Source organism: Microtus pennsylvanicus, chromosome 20, assembly GCF_037038515.1.
Source record: "Microtus pennsylvanicus isolate mMicPen1 chromosome 20, mMicPen1.hap1, whole genome shotgun sequence".
Lineage (NCBI taxonomy): Eukaryota > Metazoa > Chordata > Mammalia > Rodentia > Cricetidae > Microtus > Microtus pennsylvanicus.
Window position 1 is genome coordinate 5,238,382 of NC_134598.1, and position 20,807 is coordinate 5,259,188.

Genomic DNA, 20,807 nt, shown 5'->3' on the forward strand with positions numbered 1-20,807 from the left:
GGGTCTAATTAACTTCAGCATTATTAGTCTTACTTAGAACGCATGCGCTTTCTAGCAGTTTGGCTCTTGAGTCCCACAGAGTAATTGTAAAATTCAAACTCTCTACTTTTTCTTTTCGCTCTTAATCACTCTTCACCCAGTCTTTGGAAATTTGCTTGCAGATGTCTCTGACTGGCGTTTTGGGGAACGCAGGAGGATTTCCCAGCCTCACTCCGTTGCAAATCCTGACATTTCTTGTATGCCGTGGACCGCACTGGGAAGCCTTTTAGACTCCCCAGAGAAATATCACATTTTAATTTTATAATTACTTCAGAAGAAAGCAAGCCTTTCCCTAGCGAAAGCTGGTATTCATTTCCTCCCAGCAACTTGTGTTTTCATAGTTTAACGATTATGGAGCCTCCTTGGCAGCGATCTGACTGCTGAGAACAGTGGGAATATCTGGGCTCTGCAGAGATCGGGGTGAGGGCTTCGAGATTGTCTCAGGGAACTTTTGCCCTAAACCTCAGTAGATTTCAGGGCAGGAGGGTTACCTGAAGTGTGGACTGAGCCCCTCAAAGGCATCTTGTTCCCAGGTCCAGGCAGGAAAGGGAGTCTGGAGTCACAGTGGGACCGGGGTCAGCGCCATGTGGAGCGTGGCCTCTCCCTGGCTCACAGAGCCTGCGATGATGAATGATTATTTGCGTTGTGCATGTTCTGCATCTTTTCAAGATCTGCAGCTCTTGCTGCCGGAGCAGCAGGGAAGAAAGCCATCCCTGCTGCGTACAGCACATCTCCTGACAGTGACAGATGACTCCCACTCCTGCCCCACGCAGGAGGCCAGGGGACGCTATGGGGTCTTTACAAATGGCCTCTAGCCAAGACAAACAGGCTTTGTCGGGCCACTGGGAAGAGAAAGGAAAGGGAACCCCACCATCTTGCTCCCTATTGATGGGGCATCCCATATGCACTCTCACAGACCCTTACCTCTCCCCTTCTGTAGCTGGATGTTTGCCATTCCTAGCATATACAGGCTGCTTCCCGGCCTTCCTTCCTTCTCCTCAGAGCCACTGAAGAGTCCCCATCCCCATCCCCTTACTCAGACCATATCTGCATCTCATCCCCCATGTATACTAACTGGGGGTGTGTATCACACAGTGCTCACGCAGCTTTCAGTCATCTGGGAGAGTGTGAGAATGTCACAGACCTTCAAAAGTTTCTATTGGAGTAGGCGGGATCACTGAACTCCCAGAGGGTCCTCTTTTTATATTTTGCAGATCTATACTGTATACCTGTTGCATACGAAGCATCACGTTAAGAACAGATGTGGCATAGCCAGACTGCCTTGCTGGGTCAGTTACCCCTGTATGCCTTTAACAAATCATGCTTCTGCACTCAGGTGTGGTTCCACCATTTGTGATACGAGATCTAATTATATTACCAAACAGTGGTTATATTATACATTTATATGCCAGGTAGGTGCCAAGCAAAACTGTCCTGTACTAAGTGCTGGAGGTGTGTCTAATTCTATAATCAATAGGTGTGTGTGTGTGTGTGTGTGTGTAAGCTAGATAGCATTATAGAAGGATCCAGGGGTTTATAATCCAAAATACATTCAAATGTTTGTTTCCCAAGGTAACGAGGAACTAGAAATCAAAAAGGGAAAGAAAGGCAGTTTAGAGAGGCAAGTGTCTGAAAGAAAGTCAAGGTGCGCCGGCCAACTCTGTCTGGTAGCTCTGCCCCATGGCAGGGTGGGCGAGGAGACAGGCTCCACTCAGCTGAGGTGACATAGTACTGTTGTGAGAGAGACGCCCAGTGCTGCCCAGACCCTCACATCATCCGCTAGCACTTCCTAGAGCACTGATTAGTTATTCTTTCCATCCTTCTGTATCCTTGATTCTGTACCTTCCAGAGTCATCCCTGTCACAGGAGGGACACCCAGCCCCTCAGTGACTGAATCGAGATCTCCTATTGGACGGCGCTAATCACATAGGACGTGATAGTCTGAAGACTGCTCATGCTAGCCTGAATTGCCTATGTAGAAATGTAGAGGCTATTAACAAGGGTTTAATATGAGACCAGAAGCAGTAGCGGAAGAAGCAGCTCTTTCTGAGAGAGGAGATTGAGTTGGGGAGTGACTTTGTGTAGAGGCTGTGTTAGAATCTAAAGACCCAGATTCAGACGGGGATCTCAAGAGGACTGGAGCTACCAGAATGGATATTGTTTGCAAACAAACAGCACAGCAGAGGCCGAAGGAGTTGAGACAGAATGTGTGTTTGGGGAACATAGAAGCCAGAGGTGATATTCAAAATGTCTTAATAATCAACATGGAGGACATAGACTCAGCCTGGTGGATACAGGGGTCCTGGAAATCCCCAGCTGCAGTAGGCACTATTAAGCCTTTATTGACTGCTGTATCCTGGGGACTCTGCGAAGGACACAGAGTACAGACAGGAGACTCACAGGGCCTGGCCAGTCATTTTACAGCCAGTGTGTAATTATTTCAGTGTTCCACACAGTTAAAAATTGGTGCGTGTCAGCTAGACATCATTGCTTTGCTCGTGGTCATCCCACAGAACGAACATGTAGCACGGGAGCATGCCCAGAGTGATGATAGAACTCACAGGAGAATAGTATCACGCTCCCTGGGCAACTGTGAAAGCCGTGATAAAGGTGAGATGAACCTGCGTTGTTTTACATTTTCTCCCTTAAGAGCACTATTTCCCTGGAAAGGAAAGACAGAAGGAACCAGTGGGGCACTGAGAAGAAACTACAGGCCAGCCTTCCGCCCATCAACAGGATCTTATTTTAAGGATATTTTAAGGATATTTTAAGGATATTCCAGAGAAGTACGTACCGTTATGTTCTCACAGATTTCCCAGGTACTTTGCCAACCTGCCAAGGAAACATTCTTTATCTCTACCCCACACCTCCGCTTACGATATGTCACTGATATTGAAGATTGACAAGGCTATTTTCCTTCTCTGTGCCCTCGGAGTGTCAGAGTAAGAAACCGATGTTGCTGCTTTCACAATAACAGATGTTGAAGTGCTAACCCAGTGTGGCTCTGGAGCATCTTCGGAATCAGTAGGACAAGGTGCTGAATTAAACCCCCCGGGAGTGAGCTCACCCCAGGCACCCATCCAGAGAGCTGGCAAACCCCAACTCTAGACCCTAAAAGATCTATTCCATCCTGTCATTGTGGTCCTCTTAAATTCAGACAACCCCAAGATTCACATACAGTGAAGGTAAGGCTTTGTGTCTATCCTTGCTGAAGAACTAGTCTTGCTAGCAAGCTTGCTCTGGGGGTCCCCCATCTCCACCTTCAAGGCTGGAATTACAAGGGAGCTGCCGTGTCCATTGTGCCTTCTGTGGGTTTCTGGGGGCCCAAACTTGGCTGTTCGCATTTGTTCCGTAGGATTTTCAACCACTGAGCAGTCTCCCCCGCCCTGTGCATGTGTTTTCTTGTTTGTGTAATGAATATAAAACCCTAGCTCCCTTACTCCGTTACTATAAGCATTATAGACGTAAAGAAGAACGTTGAGAACAAAGTGAGGGCGTCCTGAGTGTGTAATAACCTGGAGAGGGCTAGGAGCAGGGCGAGAGTGGTGACCAGTTGGTCATCCTGATGCGTGAGCCAGGAGGAGACAGGTCCTGGTTCAGTCTCCTTCTGAGGATGTGTGGAGGCCGGATCACCATTTCAGACCAAGGTACAAGTAAGAGCCAGTGCCTGACTATTTTGATTTTCTGATCTTCAGGTTGAACCCCAATATCTGTCTCTGGATTTTTACTATTCATGCTGCGTGTCTGTATGGTGTTGTCAACCCAAAGCCCTTGTATAGAAGGTGTTGAAAGATGTATCATCTGATATAGTCCCAAATGTGGCTTGTCCCAGGAGCTACACGGCTCTATACTCCCTGATACCAGTGCCCTGACGCCAGAGAGAAGGGCTTTGTGAGGGTTGGCACGGAGGTACTAGCCTACGCAGGGGGACTCTCCCCTCTAACTAGCAATCTTGTGTTGTTTTCTCCCTGCCCTTTTGTGTCTCTGTAGTCAGTTTTGGCCATCTGATTTTGTATATCCTTACATGATGTCATACATAAAAGGCCAGTGTCAATGAAGTTCATGTTTGTTTCAGAATGAATGGTCCCAATGAAAGCTAAAATCACTCTCCGTTGGTCATAAAAGCGAGGCTCTGTGATTGAGGCCCGTGGGGAGAGCTAATGTTATTGATTAGAACATGAAGCTCTCTTAGCCAAGTACTAATGCACACCCAGAAAGAGCAGTGGATCAGGAATAATTTCCAAATCTGGAATTTCCCTACGAGTCATCCTGAATGATTTGTCCCAAAATAGCACCGGTTCTCTTTACACACACTTGTTTCTAGTTTTCAGAAATGGATCCTCAGCGCCTTCATCTTCCAGGCAAGTGGAGTGTGCCTCTCTGCCACTGCGCTTGTGGCTGTGAGTCGGAAAATCACCTTTGCTGTCTGCGCCTAATTGGCTTTGTGTTCCAGCACCTGGGCCTAGCCCGCCATACACAGTTGGCAAACATTAGGAATGAGTACAAAGCCTGCTGCTTCTCTCTGCTCAAACCTTGGTTCCTAGTGTGGAAGCTTCTGAACAGGTTCTGTTTCTTTGCTCAGAACTCATTGCGGGTAGGGACCCATTCATAGACTGTGAAACCAGTTAGCATACGAAGGTAAGCATGTTCAACAAACCAGGCAGCATTGGATGGGAAGAAAATGCTGACCTCTATATTGTATGTAATAATAAATGTTGGCTTAATATATGCTTGTTTATGTCAGAGTGAGGAAGTTTAATTAATATATATATATATATATATATATATATATATATATATATATATAACCACTGATCCCAAAGTATAAAACCTTTCCTCTAATCCAGTTTTTCAAGGGAATATAGAGAGGCCAGTAAGATAAAACCTAGCTGTTTGTCTGTCTGTCTGTCTGTCTATGTGTGTCTCTGTCTGTGTCTGTACATGTTGGGTATGTGTGCCTGTTTTCTGTGTGTGTACATGTTTGGGTGTATCTGTATGTATGTATATATGTATGTATGTGTACATATTTGGGTATTGTGTGCACACAGCATATGTGCGCTCATACCTATAGAAGTTAGAGAGTTATGTCCGGTGTTGTCCTCAATCCTGCTGTACCCTTACATTTTGAAACTGGGTCTCTCCCTTAGTCTAAACTTGCCTTTGGCTACATTGGCTGTTTAGTGAGCTCCAGGTTCCCCTGCCCCCTACCCACCACCACCGCCACCTAGCGCCGGGATAACAGACATGCAGAGTGCTAGGGTCGAATTCAGGTCCCCAAGCTCGCTCAGTGTCCGAGTTTGCTTTTCTGTTGCTGGGGTAAAACCACAACAGAAGCAACTCGGGGAGGAAAAGATTTCTAACATCTTACACATTAGAGCCAGTCCATCACTGAAGGAAGTCAGGGCAGGAAACCAAGGCAGGACCTGGAGGCGGGAGCTGATGCCGAGGCCATGGAGGGGTGCTGCTTACTGGCTTGCTTCCTCTGGCTTGCTCAGCCTGCTTTCTTATAGAACCCGGGACCACCTGTCCAAGGATGGCCCCACGCACAATGGGCCAGGCTCTTCCCACCAATAGTTAATGAAGAAAATGCCCCATAGACACACCCAGAGGCTAATCTGACAGAGGCCATTCCTCCATTGAAGCCTCTCTTCTCAGGTGACTCTTGTCCAAACCTGCCCAGCACATGGTACAGACACCTTACCTACTGTGCCATCTCCCCGGCCCCTTCTGTTTGCCTCTCTCCATTATACATAGGCCTGTTAGGAGCAAGAGGAGGATTTAGGCCAAAAAAAAAAAGTATGATTACCAATCCCCAAACTCCAGGTATGGTCCACTTCACGCTAGAGGATGAAAGAAAAGCAACGGGAATTTTCCCAGGGATTGTGGGTCGGCTCTGTCACCAGGAAGATTTCCTCTCTAGGACCAAACCTTAAACCTCATTATGGGGTGCTTTCCTAGAGAGACCAGAAGGCCCTTTTATGTGGCTGAGATGGGGATGTTGTTTACTTCCTTGCTTTGAACCTCCGTGTGATAGGCAGCGTGGTTGTCGGCCCTCTTGGTTCTCTCGCCAAATAGGAATCATTTTCAGACAGCTCAAACTTGGTCTTCATACCTGGGTCCAACAGAGATGTATCCGCCTCATAATGGCTTAATACTTACAGACTTTGACTAATATAAATGATGCTCCCGGGACCAAAATTAGAAAAGAGGAGATTTGTTTAGAGAGCCTCAAATTGACCTCGCCAGGGGTCATATAACTGAATAGCTATTGAAATTTGCTATGGGCACATGGATGCAGAAAACCAGTGAGTCAAACTATCACACCCATAGATGTACACACACACACACACACACACACACGTGCACGCATATACACAACTTAGGTTTGAAGGTAACTCAATCCTGTCAGGCAGTGCTGGGTCTATGGCAGAGGAGTTGAACCAGGCAAGAGCCTCAAGGCTAGACTCCAAACTACCTTGCAAATGCCAGATATTTCTTAGTTCCCTCAGACTCTCCCCAGGGACCCATCCTCCACATCTCTGATAAGAAACTGCTCTTGTTAAAGCTTGCCACAGACTCTGTGTCCCTGACTGTCTGGCCCCCATCTTTTCAGCAGGCCAAGTTCCCACCCACTTGCAAGCTTAAGATATGTCTGAGGATTTTCAGGAACACTTTGAAGCCAGGAAGAAAAAGCTCTTAGAACTTCAATACTGAATCTTGTGTGGCTATAAAGGAGCCGTGTGTGTGTGTGTGTGTGTGTGCGCGCGCGCGCATGTGTGTGTGCATGTGTGTGTGCATGTGTGTGTGTGTGCGTGTGTGTGTGTGCGTGTGTGTGTGTGTGTGCGCGCATGTGTGTGTGTGCGTGTGTGTGTGTGTGCATGTGTGTGCATATGTGCCCGCGCACACACACACAGAGCAGGCAATGAGGGCTGAGCTGGCTGCCCGCTAGCACCACGCCAAGAGCAGGAAGCAGCCTCCATTTCCGCGACTCTGTGGTCAGGCTCCGGGCTTTGATGCCTTTAGAAATACAGATGGCTGGCAGAAAAAAAAAAGGAAGCATGAGGTGGCTGCCAGCCCCACATTGCTTTTTCCAGGAAGGCCTAAAATGAGTGGGGGTGGGGCGAGCCAGTCAGGGGAGAGCCATGACAGATTCCAGTATTGCTTAATTGGGGTTTTGCCAAGCTCTGAGAACCACCGCTGGCATTTGGGCTTCAAGCCTGAATGGTGTTTCCTCCGGGGCCTTGTGGGATGTGAGCTGCTGTTGAGACTTTGTTCTAGGGAGGCAGCAGTGAGGACCCGAGGGCAGGATGCTCCTTCCCGCCGTTCCTCCATCCAGACGTACTCTGCCTGGTGAGACATGACTGTGCCAAGGCTAGGACTCTGTGAGAAAAGAGACTGCATGTGGCTCTCCCCTCCCTCCTGGAGAGGCAGTGGGCTTCCGCCTCAAAGGGAAACTAACCCAGCAATTCTCCCTTTAGATTGCTGTTTAGATCTCAGGCGTCCTACCAAGGCCTGGGGCTTGTTAGGACAAAGGTGCTTGTAGGCTTGTATATCATTGGTTGACAGCAGAAAAGGCTTAAATTGGGGTGGTTCTTTTGCTCAACAAGATGGTGTCTCTATGAGCATGTACTGTTTCCGCCCCTGTTAGCCAGTTCTTTAACTCCACAGCTCTACTAAGGAAAGAATAGGGTTCCTGTGACCTTAATAGTCTTAATTCATGTGTCATTAGCAGGCTATCCTTCATAAAGGGCATATTTGCATTCTGCGCTTGCAAGTATCCTCCCCAGTACCCAGTTGAAGAAGCAAGTCCAGACATTTCAGGGACTTTTCCTAAGTTCACGCAGCTAGTACACGTGAGGACTGCAATATTACTTCCAAACCACCGACTCTGAGCCTGGAGTGCTGCAGTTCACCACAGTGGGCTCTGCCAGGAGGGAGGAACATTCAGGAAGAAAGGTCCTCGGGGGAAGAGAGACATCCAAGGCAATGTCGAGAGGTTAGTGGAAGAATGTGACTCACTGGTATGTGTCACTGGAGATCACAGACTGTCCAAATTCTGTCGTCCCCAAAGGCAAACCGTCCTTCAGTTCCCCCAGAAGGGATCATATTCTCTTTAGACAACTTTGAAGTTCTGCTAAGGAAATCAGTTTAGTGACATGAGCAGTTTTTTTTTTTCTACCCCTCTCTTTTAGTGAAAGTTTGTAGTTTAGGAGAAAGGGGAGTTTGTGGGAAGTACTCTGGGTAGGTGATGTCCAAGTGTGACCTCTGAACTCCAGCTAAGAAGTCACAAAGGAGGTAGTTCAGTTGCTAAAGTTTGTGCTGTGTATGAGGAGCCACATTAAAATAGAGCCTCACCTGGCAGTGTTGGCACAGGCCTTTATTCCCAGCACTTGGGAGGCAGAGGCAGGTGATTCTCTATGAGTTTGAGACCAACCTGATCTGCATAGCTAGTTCCAGGACAGCTAGGGCTGTTACACAGAGAAAGCTTGTCTTGAAAAACCAAAATAAATGAAAGAGAAGAAAGATTTAGCTGGGCTGTGGTGGCGCACTCCTTTAATCCCAGTGCTCAGGAGGCAGAGGCAGGCAGATCTCTGTGAGTTCGAGGCCAGTTCTAGGACAGTCTCTAAAACTACAGAGAAACCCTGTCTCTAAAAACAAAACAAACAAACAAAAAATAGAGCCTTCATTTTAAGCTCAGGGCTAAAGAGGCAGAGATAGGTGCCCTGGGACTGGCTTGCCAGCCTAGACTAGCTGGTGAGCTACAGCTGACAGACCATGTCTAAATAACAAAGTGGTTGACCCCTGAGAAACAACACTTCAGTATGTCCTCTGATCTCCACACAAGAGCACATACCTATGCACCCACAGGGACATACATTCCCCACCCCTCCCCACCCACCCACACATCACAGTGTGTGGGAGAGGGGTCCTCTGGCTGGGAACGAACTCCCCGAAAGACCAAGAAGAATTTCATTCCCTTTTTTACTTTCTCCTTCCTCTTTCCCCTTCTCCTTCCCCTCCCTCCTTTTGCTTGGAATTCTTTTCTCTTAAAAGTCCTTGCTAAAGCCATTCTCTTGCCTCAGTCCCCAAAGTAGATAGGCCCCCACGTAGATAGACATCACAGTGCGTGTCTTAAAATACTTCCTCAAGTGGGCAGCAGACCTTTAAACCGAGTTAATATAGAAGATTATGTATGTCAATATAAACTGAAGTTACTACGGTGTCTCGGCAACACTACACAGCATGCAGAACTGTGACTTTTAAAAATGGCCATCCCAAAGGATATTTAGGAATTTCCTGTAGAAAGTAGTCATTCGTAGAATCATAAACGGTGTTTTAATTACTTTGTAACTATTTATTAATATGTATAGGTAATGAAAGAGAACCTACAATTTTAATATAAAGAGTTCTACTTAAGGGAGAACTTAGCTCTGATTTTCAGAGAAAAGTCTGCTGAAGGCAAGGTGAAGAGAAACACCAAGGCAATGGCACACCGTCTTAGAGGGAAACTCAGCAGCTGAAGGTGAAGGGCCAGCCATCATTCATCATTCAGACGTCTGCTAGTGTCTGGGTTCCGTCCACAGTGTGCTTGCCTGCCTGCCTGTCAGCGTCAAGAACAGGCAGAACCTACGGAGTCACTGTCTTCAGAGAACTAATGTTCAGAATGAGGATGGAGCGGACACAGTAAGCTAATTCACAGGGCGCTAAGTGAACAGTGTGAAGGTTCGCATGGGACAGTGAGCAGTAGGAAGCACTATGCTTTGCGTGGCCAGAGGTAGCATTTTCCTGTAGGACTAGAGGGAGATCTAGGGGTAGAGCAGCTGAGGAAGAGGGAATGAGAGTCTCATGTTGTTAAAGAAACAACCACCAGGAAGAAAGCATCCCAGGGCACCAGTGCCAGATCAGGGAGGTTTTCATAGATGGGTTATGTGAAGGTAAGTGGGGGTGGGGTGGGAGAGGAGCTATGATGTCGAGAGATTTGTTACAGGCCACCCAGCTGGGCTAAGGTTTTTCTGATGAAAATTACAAAACTGACCCAGTAGTTGGCCAGATGTGTTCTTGGTGAAGGAGTTCTGGAACAATGCTCACTCAGTAATAGCTAGAAGGATCTCTGTGACTCCACAGAGATCTCTTGAGGTAAGTGCTCAGGAAAGGTCTGAGGCTATGCAGATTAGTACAGAGCCTACAAGCACAGGAAGAAAGATGGATGAAGCACGCAACCCTGAGACTGTGAACTGTGAACTCCCTTTGCATACAGGGAAGTTCTTGGCGTCTGTTCTGAAAAGGAGAATAAAACAGGAAGGCATGAAAAGCCTCTGCTGGGGAAGCTAGAACAAACACATCGATTTGCTTAAATGATTACTAAGCACCATAATGTGTTGAGGTACCAGGAACATTAGATTTACCCAGTCAAAAATGTCCTCTCTCGCAGAACTCGTGAATGTGGGGGAACATTTGTGGCCTTAGCATTGCTGTGACTGAACACTTAACAGAACAGCAGAAGAGTCGGGAGGACTTGTTTTCATCATGATTTCAAGATGGTTGTGGTCTATCAGGACAGGGAAGGCAGGGGACAAAGCAGCTCAGTTCACTGCAGGAGCTTGTGGTAGCAGAGAGCAGCCACAACTAGGGCCTTGGCAAAGGCCCGCCCGTCCATTGACCCACATCTCCTAGCTAAGGTCCCACATTCTAAACCCTTCATGTCTCAAAATCAATGCCACCAGAAGAAGAAACAAATGAACCTGAAGAGAATATTGCAGAGTTGTACTGTGACATAGTGTAAGGAAGAAAAACGTTGTTAGCAATGGTAGATGCTACGCTGTGGAGAAAAGGAATAAGGTCAGGGTGGCGGGAAGGGGGGCAGTTTTCAAAAGGCTGGTGATTGTGGTATAACGGAAGCCATTGGAGGGTGTGAGACGGCAGTGGTAGGATCTGATGGAGTACTTACCCTGGTTGCACTAAGACCAGACGTGAGTGAGAAGCCAAAAAAGTTCCAATACCCTTCTTCCCCAGGCCTAGAGACATTGTCCTGGCACCACTGCCTCTGTCCTTGAGTGAAGAGAGCTACCATCATGTGGGAAGAGGTAATGGGGGTGGACTCTGGTGGGGGGAAGGTTGTAATTTGTTTTAGAGGTAAGGGTGAAAGCGTTTAGCCTGACACTGACATAATATTCCATTGTTCTACTCAGATTTCTGAGGCTGAGGAATTTTAGGATGCTGCAAGGAACATACCAAAGTATTTCTCACAAGTAGAATCAAATTAGAAAGAACCATAGTCAGAGAGTAGTTAGAAGTGTAGGGCCAAGTAGGAAGCTGCCAAAGAGTCAAAAAGAAAAATAAAAAGAGGGAGACAGTTCAGAAGTAAGTCTCCGAGATGAGCAGTGTTCTGGGAGTAATACACTAGACCAGGGTGCTACCCATGGGATAATACACTAGACCAGGGTGCTACCCATGGGGTAATACACTAGACCAGTGTGCTACTCATGGGGGATAATATGCATAAATTAATAAATATTTCTTTTACAAACAAAAGGAAATTAAGCCAGGTGTGAAAATATATGTCTTTAAACCTGGCACTCTGGAAACAAAGGCAGGTGGATCTCTGTGAGTTAGAGGCCAACATGGCCTACATACATAGCAAGTTCAAGAACAGCCAGGGTTACATAGTGAGACCCTGTCTGAAAACAAAAACAAAGCAAAATTTCTCAGTGGGTAATAACAATAGACTGAAGTTAACAAGGTAAAATTAATAAGGGCAGTGGGGTCCTTTATTCAAAGTAAACTAACCAGTGTGCCCCCAAAAACTAGAGGCGACGTCTCCAAGGAAACCTTTCTAGATCTTTCTCTTATGGACTGGAGTCTGTCTTGTTTGGTTGTGGACTAGAGGTTGTTGTTGTTGTTTGTTTGTTTTCCCTTACTGTCTCAACCTGTGACCACAAAACCCCTCATACACAGGCATGCGTGTGCATGTGTGCAGTGCAAATAGGTTTCATTGATCTCTAAAGAACAAAGTCCAAATCAAAAGAATAACTTCATGCTTAATTAGACCACACCTCAAGAGCTTTCACTTAAGGTAAGCACCAATCTGGAGGACACTGGCAGGCCAGGCAGCCCACAGAGGGCCCTTGTCACGGTCTGTGATGTTTGGTAACAAACGTGTTGAGTACTTGGTGGCATGAGTGGTGATGGATGTCCCCAAGGTCCTGTGAGACAATAGTTGAGAAAACTAAGAAAGGGGGCACTGAGACAGTTCATTCCAGGTGTCTTGAGAGCCCTCAGACAGGAAACGTTGTTTCTTTGGTTTGTTTGTTCTGTAACAGCATCTCTCTATGTAGACCAGGCTGGCCTTGAGTAGACATAGCTCTTTCCACCTTGGCCTCCTGATTGCTGGAATTAAAGGTGTTTGCCACAATGCCTGGCCTGAAACTATTACTTAAAATAAATAAATAAGTTTATCTGAGGGTAATGCCTCTAAAGTAGGAAAAGCCAAGAATGTATGCAGTAACCCCTTAGAAGCCTTGCATTCATTTCTCATCTCACAAATTTCACAAAGCAGTTGACCCAATGGAAGAGTGATCTAAGAGTGTTTCATTGGCTTTTTAATGTGCTGTCTTAGAACAAGTGATTGCTTAACTGGAATCCCTGATACGTTATGCTGTTGTAAAGCCGGTGAATAATCTGAGTTTGAATTTTCTCTATTCGTTTAACAGAATTTTCCAAATCTTAGGATCTGAAATGAAGGGATTTGTCCGTTGGCCACGTTCTTGGTTATAAACAACCTCGGTGTATCGGCACTCTCAAATCCCACCATCCTCCTTTCTCCTCTCACCTCCCCTGGGTGAAGAAAAGGGGAGTGTGGACAAGCTGGAAGTGTGGCTGCTGTAGTGTGAACAAGGATGATGGAGGATAGCGCTAGACAGGGCATTGCAAGTGGTCAGAGCCGGGGGGGAGGCCTTTACCTGCCCGGGATGTCTGCGGTACATCTGTTCTCCGAAGGACAAGAATAAGCTGCCTCTTGTGGCCATAGACGAAGTGGGCAGGGGTCAGATACAGGCGTGGGGACCCAGATGGTCATTTCCACTATTTACCCGCCCGCCCTCCTCCCTCTAGATTTCATTGGCTGCCAGGCAGTGGATTTGTTCTCTTGACACTCCGAAAGTGTTCTGTCCTCACTCGCCCAGGTTCTCTTTTCCCCATCAAATATTTGCTGACGTTGTCTCACGTCGGGTTCATTGGCCAGAGGCAAACGTCCCCCAAGGTTAGCCCTGCTCTCATACGTTGGGATGTTTCCTGGGTTAGAGCTATCCACTTAATGTGTGATCTTGGGGAAGTAACTCCCTGACCGTTTCCCCATCAGTAACAAGGGGTCTCTGACAGATTTTAGAAGCTATACTTAACTACCAAGTCCAGTATCTGCCCCAATAAATTAAATCTGCTGGACTTATTCTTAGCTTTATACACACTCTCACCTGGTTGCCAGCTGTCAATTCTTGAGGGTTTTTTTGATTGTTGTTTGGCTTTCGCTATTGAGAACAAACCCAGGAATCACTCATACCAACCGCGAGCTTTCCAATTAAGCAACACCCCAGTCCCAAATATTTCATTTCATGGTATTCTTCAGACTCTGTATTGGTCCACGGATGTCCCCTTACAGAACGGGCTGTGCTTGATACCCAGGAAGAAGGTGTGGGGGAAAGTGCTGCGGCACACTCTCTCAGTACAGTCATTGTGCTTGTTTGTCGCGGGAGGAGAAAGGGTTCGTGCTTTATTGAAAACCAACACCAGTGGGAACAGAATAACTCTTTTCCTAAGGCTGTTCATTTCCGTTTTTAATTCATTTTGAAATAGGGTCTCTTGTAGCCTAGGCTGGCTGAGGATGCACTATATATCCAAGGATGACTTTCCTATACCTTTGAACTTATGATCCGCCCTCTCCCACCTCCCAGCTGCTGGCATTACAGCTGCGCTTGGAGCTTCGGGCAAGCCCTCTACCAACTGAGCCACCCGTCTAGTCCTTGTTTCTCTTTTAATTTCTTGTTCTAAGGATAAATTAATAAGCTAAAGTATAATGTCGAATTTTGCAGTTGCCTTGATCCTGGGGTAGCAACCGCAAAGGCAGTGTTGTGTGTCTATCTTTCTGAGCTGTGAGACATGGATTTTGTGATCCTGGTGGCCTCTGTCCCGAGAGGATTTGACAGGATGAACTTATGGTGGAGTTGGAACAGTTTTCTCTCTGCCTTCCCAAGCCAGTTGCATCTCGTAGCCAGTCTCTAGGGAGTGTTTCCCTGTCCTTGATTCTGGGATCTGCTGCCTTCTGCCTCCTCTCTAGTTATAAACTCCCGTGATGGTATCCCAAGGCTGCCCATTCCCTGTGTCTGATTCTTACCTCATTGCCTCCCTGTCTAAGACTGTCCTCACACCCACACAGCATCTGAGAGCCTTTCTCAGCCCATTGCCTTCCCCTCTTTGGATTCATCCAGTCCCTCCTGTCAATAGTCAAACTGATGAGGGCCTCCCTGCTTAATTTGCCTCCAGCGTAAACTCACCGGAGCTTGGTCTACAGCAGAGTCCAACAGAGCTGTATGGTAGCGTTTTCCTTGGAAGGTTTAACAAACAAAACACCTGATGCCCATGTCCCCTTTCCAGAGAATCAACTTTAATTGCTCCGTGCTGTAGCCCAGGCCTCAGGATGTTTTAAAGCCCTTGCAGGTGGTTCTTTATATAGCCGAGGGTGAGAGCCACTCAGCACAGTTGATCCCTAAACTGGGGCTAGAATCTAATAATAGCTTTATTTGCCTCCCCAAGTGGCTTATGTCCCTTAGTGTTTAAAATGGTTCATGTCAGTATATTAAACATCTAAAGTGGCTAATTTCCACTTTGTGTTAATTTGATAGGTTTAACGGAAGGAAATACTGTGGTTTGTTGTTTGGGGTTTTTTTTTTTCCTTGAAAACTCAATTTCTGGGTTACTCCGGGCTCAGCTGCCAGGGACTGCAGCAGCTTTGCTGTTCTCTGAGCGTAGCTGTGCTGAGCACATACTAAACTCTGTACGTCGTTGTCGACTCTCCTTGTTTGACTGATGTGGATACTGAGGTCCAGAGAATACACCCACTTACTCAGAGCTGAACTTGAACCCAAGTGGATTTGATGGCAAAACCTCACTGATTCTCTCACCCGGGAAAGAGTGGCATGTCCAAATAGGTCTCTGGATAGCAGGGCACACTTTCACCTTGAAGGTGCATGCTTTTAAAAACCTTTAATTTTCAGGTTAGCATGCAGCGAATGAGTTCCAGCATGGCATCTTTGTCACGGGTCATCGTGCCTTGTTCTCCGTGCCTTTGAATTTGGGCTGCATGCTTCTATATTTCAAGAGCGTCCGTACATTTGAGTCACCCTCACTCACTAGTTGCCTAAAGTATAGGTCCGGGAGGCCATTCAATAAATGGGTTTTCTCCACGCATTTCAAACCTGCCCTACCCTGTCTGTACTTTTTTTCCCTCATAACTTTTTGACCTTGTTTGCTTAATGAAGTCCCGAGGACCCCAGCATACGTCGTTCCGGGGTGGTGAATGAGTACTCCTTTCCATTTTGCAGAAAGGGGAAATCTACACCAAAAATTAATTACCTGCTAAATTCTACTAATAGCTGTGCTTAATTGGGTCCTTAATGAGCGGAGGCTGTCTGCTGAGCCCTTTGTATCTTGTGCATTGTCCTCACTTCACACATGAGGAAAGCAAACGCAGAAAGGTAGATGTGCTTTGACCAAGGGACATGGCTACTAACTGGCTAGGATGGTTGCGTGTTTGTTTTTGAACTTGCTTATGGGCAGATGTGGGGACACATGGCTTCATTCGCTGGCAGTGACATCTAGACACCTATGTCTGCCGTAACTCGATGAAGTATGAAGTAGTTTTCTGTGTAGCGAATGGCCTTCTGAAAGCTATTGGGAAACAATTTTCTGCCAACCTTGACTCTCATCCAGAGGTCAAACGGGTGCTGTATCATCCGTCCCCCGTCATCCCAATAGAGGATGTTTGATGTAAACATCCCCTGAAGGTGAGAACTGGATCACAAAGGAGGGTGTGCAAACTCCATTTACCCCCTGAGCAGGGCTGTTTATCACGGTTTCAGGCTGCGGGAAGAGTCCAGCGGCTGCTGGACCACTTCATCATCACAAAGGCTCTAAGGACAGAACTCTGTCTCCCCTTCTCACTAATGAGTAGCTTTCTCCCTCTTTAAGAATACAAAGACTTACTAGTTCCTGGCTTGTCAGAGTACACACACACACACACACACACACACGCACACTTCTGTATGGAGAATGGCTATATAAACTATATAAACAAAGAGACAGACAATGCAGTACATGGATGGAACCTCCAGGAAAATGAGGTTTCATGTCAGGGCAGAGGGTCATTAATTGAGTGCAAACCTATTTTCAAAATGGTGTTTATCCTCCTCCAGGGCATACAAAACCATTGAGGATGACGACTTGAAGTTTCCCCTTATATACGGAGAAGGCAAGAAGGTAGGCTCGCACTCGTCCTGGAATGAGAGGGGTGTCTGGAGCGCCATGTACTCTGAGCCTGTGGCGTGTTTGTCCTGGAATGAGAGGGGTGTCTGGAGCCCTATGTACTCTGAGGCTGTGGCCTTTTGTGTGCGTCACTCAGTGGTTTGGGATTTTATTGCCATGACAACTTAAGCATCACATCCATCATTCTTCAGGTCACCTACCTTGAGGGTCCAGACAGTAGCAGAATCTGAGAGGTTGGGTGGGCAGCCAATTTTATGAATCTAGCATCCCCTTCCTACCCATCTGAGTCACTCTATGGTTTAAACACAGCCACTTCCACATGCACCACCCTATTTTATAAGCTCAGAGGCAGGTCAAGCTTGCTGTGTTACCTCTACTCAGTAGACAGGCTGCCAGATTAGAAGCGCCCAAGCAGAACCACACAGCCAGCAGAGGACAGCCCCGGTGTGGAACTCTTAGCTAGTATCCTTTCATCCCACCACTGACGTTCAGATTTTGTAAGTCGGCTTTTCTACTTGCTCCAACAAAAGGACTCCAAAGTGTCATTGCAGTTACACCACAGGACCAAGAGCCCAGACTGCGATAACAGAGCCATCACTTAGTGCCAGCACTTCCGTCAAAAGCAAACGCTGAATGACACGGTTGAAACCCAAAAAGACTGTAGACATGAGATGTGTGAGCAGATGTGAAGGAAGTTCGGGTGCCCGTGCTGAGATGACTAAGCTCTGAGCCCAGACCCCACTAAACACATCCTCCGAACCCAACTCACTTCCACTCAGGGAGAAGAGTTTCAATTAGAAGTAGGCAATGTAGTCACCAGAAGATGAGTCTTCAAGCGAATTGTCTATGAGTATTAGATAGTATTTACCCAGAAAAAAATGACTCACAAGAATACCAAAGCAAGGTCTCTAGCGTGGTCCAGACTGACCCTCCCAGTCCCTGACCTAGTTACACGTGTCAGTACTGAGGAAGTTCTTCGCTTAGACTCCACGAGCTCTCCTGAACAGGAAAGTGGACTGCTCTCTCTCTTAGAAGGCTATCAGCATGGAGATTTTTGTTGTTTTTTTTTTCAAAAATAATTTTTCTTTTTAAGAATTTCATACATGTCTACAATAAAACACGATATCCATCACTTCATTTCTCCTCTCTATATCCTTTCCAGCATTTTCCACTTTTTTTTTGTTATAATATCCAGTTAGTGCTGCCCTTAAGTTCATGACACAAGGCCTCTCCTAGAGCATAGGAAACCTACCATTGACCACACCCTCAAAAAAGAGTGATTCTCCCTTCCCTAGCAATTATCAACTGCCGATTAACTCCTTTCTAAGGGGTGAGGCATGCGGAGCACCTCCCCCACCTATGCTGGGATTTTAGCGGGCTTGGTCTTGTTCAGGTAAGTATGGCTTCAACAATGAGATTTAAATATTTTGGTTAAATGAAATGTCTGATTCACCAAAATATCCCAAACCCTCTCAATGGGCTCAAGAAGAAAGGCTGTCTTGTTAGAAGTGGTTGGTGAGTTCTGCCTTTGTAGCCGTTAGCACTGTGGAAAGCCACATTGTAGCCTGGTAACACTATAGAAAGCTACATTGCAACCTGTTGATATTAGAAAGCTACATTGTAGCCTGTTAACACTGTGGAAAGCTACATTGTAGCCTATTAACACTGTGGAAAGCTACATTGTAGTCTGTTAACACTGGAAAGCTACATTGTAGTCTGCTGTGCTGTGGATTGCTACATCGAAGCCTGTTGCTCTGTGGAAAGCTACCATACAAGTCTCTTTTCCACCCTGGAGAAAGTGGACACACCATCCCTGTCTCTGTTCTCCTTGGTTTCTTGGAGTCCTGTAGGGTTTCTTGTTTTTGTTTTTGCTTTTTCCTCTTTACAAACTCCTACTCAGGCATGGCAGGGTATTTTCACAGCTGCTACGTTTTATTTCCAGAAAGTCTTCTAAGTAGCCTGGTGGGTAACACCTGTATAGGTGTAAACAAGTTCAGTCACTTCCAGCAGCATTTACATTCTTTGTTCCAAACACGGGCAGGCGGTTTTTCCAGCCAGAGAAGCTACTGTTGCAGGGAGAAGGCAGAAGGGCCAGGAAAGAGAGATGCAGAATGTGCCCATGTCAAGCTGAACACTCCTTTAACTGGAATGAGACCCATGTAGCCTATATACCCTTTGAATCTGGACCTTAAATGTGTGATGGGGGTCAGCAAGCTGGCTCTGTGAGTAAAGACACTTGCCACCAAACCTGATAATCTGAGTTTAGTCCCTGGAGCACACATGGTGAAAGGAAAGAACTAACTCCTAAAGGTTGTCTTCTGACTGTCACACATTCCTGTGATACACATGCACACTGCTTACACACACACACACACACACACACACACACACACACACGGCATGGTGGGTCCGGATTAAAGCAAGAGGATTACAGTGAGTTGAGGGCCATCCTGAGCCTTGGTGTGACATCCTGTTTCAAGCCCAGCCCCCATAAATAGCATAGTCTCATTTCTACAGTACTATAAGCCATGTGTAATTTCTGATTTGAGACTACCGCCAATCCACAGTGCTTCAGAGAAACAAGGGGAAGAAACTATGTTGGATTATAGTGTGTCTTCCTTCCTTCCTTTCTTTCTCTTTGTTTTTGTTTTATTTTATTTTATATTTATTTATTTAAGAGCCACAGGTCATGTGTTAAAGGTCAGAAAACAACTTGCAGTTTTTCCCTCCACCATGTGAGTTCCAGGGATCAAATTTAGGTTGTCACTTGGTGGCAAGTGCCTTCTCCACCTGCCCTGAAACTTAATGTTCCTTCTTGGATTCCCTTCATCCTTGGCTCTCTGTGGTAGTTACTACTCACGTAATAGAGGAAAATCCCAGCTCAGGTCTTAGAACTGCAGCGCTACATGGGCTCTGTTATTGGAGACTTAATGTTAACGCCTTTAGGCTGTATGTCGCTCAGTCTGACAGGCAATCTATCGCTCCACGTCTGCCTGTCTGATCCTGTATCTTTTGCCACCACATAGTGTTGCCTCCACCATGGGAGCTTCTCAGTAGAATTTGTGTTTCCTCTAAATTCACATATCCCTTTGTTTGTGTGCCTTCCAGAACTTAAGCACATTTTATATATATTTGCTAGATACGTACCTCTTGCCTCCTTTACAAAGATGAAGCCTTCTGTCCCTTCTACATGGCATGTGCATATAGTAGGTGCTTTAGGCGATATTTAAGGTGACTGTGTAGATATTAACGTAATATGTCAATTCCATAAACCATTATAAACAAGTTTCAGAAAGCGTGATGCTCCAGCCTAGCAGTCTGGGTATTTTGTTCCTTTCACCTGGAAGGATTTGTAGGAATATTGAGGTAGATCATGGAGTCACTAAAGATTTATTTCCTCTGGCCATAAAACTTACTAGTTGAAATTCGCAAAGACAGGAGCTGCCCCTGGCTTGCTTCACCTTTTGTTATTGCCTCTGATATTGCTAAGGATGTAGCTGCTGTCCAGCAAATACTTGTAGAGGGGGCGTATTTGGATGGATGGATGGATGCTCTTGATTTAGTATGAACTGATTTCAGAAGCTGTAGGTTATGCATGCATTTCAGTTAGTTATTTTCCGGCCCCTTCACTCCAGACTCTACAGAAGGAAATGAAGGACATGCAGCAGAGCAGCCTACTAAATCCTAAGATCCAGCAGTGACTTTGATGATACTACACATCACAGTTGGGATGAGCAGTCTATATCAACAGTCTGTACCAATGGCATAGACTGATAAGCAAGAGGACTTGGGACAGGATGCTGTCACCGTGTGTATTTCTGGTAACTCTCTGCTTATACTCCTAGGCCCGGGTAATGGCAACTATTGGAGTGACCAGGGGACTTGGGGACCATGACCTGAAGGTTCATGACTCCAACATCTACATAAAACCATTCCTGTCTTCAGCTCCAGAGGTACCATGTGAAATTTTTGTTTATATTTTGTACAGTAAACTATTTGTGCTTTGTGCCTTCCCTGACCAACATCCCACATCCAAACAGCAGCCAGCGGGACTTAGATATACCAATGTCTCTCATGTCACCCCAGTCTCGCTTCGACTACCTGGATTCATACCCTTGCCATCTCTTGCTTAGTGAGCTGTGTTGCCTCCATGTGCCCTCCTTCCCTTCCTCCCACACACTGCTATAAAGTAACTATTCCCAAAGGCATGTTCATGTCTCAGCAGTCTTCCCTGG

General features: G+C 46.3%; 1 protein-coding gene across 1 annotated transcript in view; it reads left to right on the forward strand.

The window, feature by feature from the left end:
- Ppm1h (protein phosphatase, Mg2+/Mn2+ dependent 1H) overlaps window positions 1-20,807 on the forward strand; it is a 253,940-nt gene that overhangs the window by 199,372 nt on the left and 33,761 nt on the right. Inside the window, exons 7-8 of the mRNA XM_075954933.1 lie at window positions 16,503-16,566; window positions 20,418-20,525. Coding sequence (XP_075811048.1) covers window positions 16,503-16,566; window positions 20,418-20,525 — 172 coding nt within the window. The remainder of the gene's footprint in view (window positions 1-16,502; window positions 16,567-20,417; window positions 20,526-20,807) is intronic.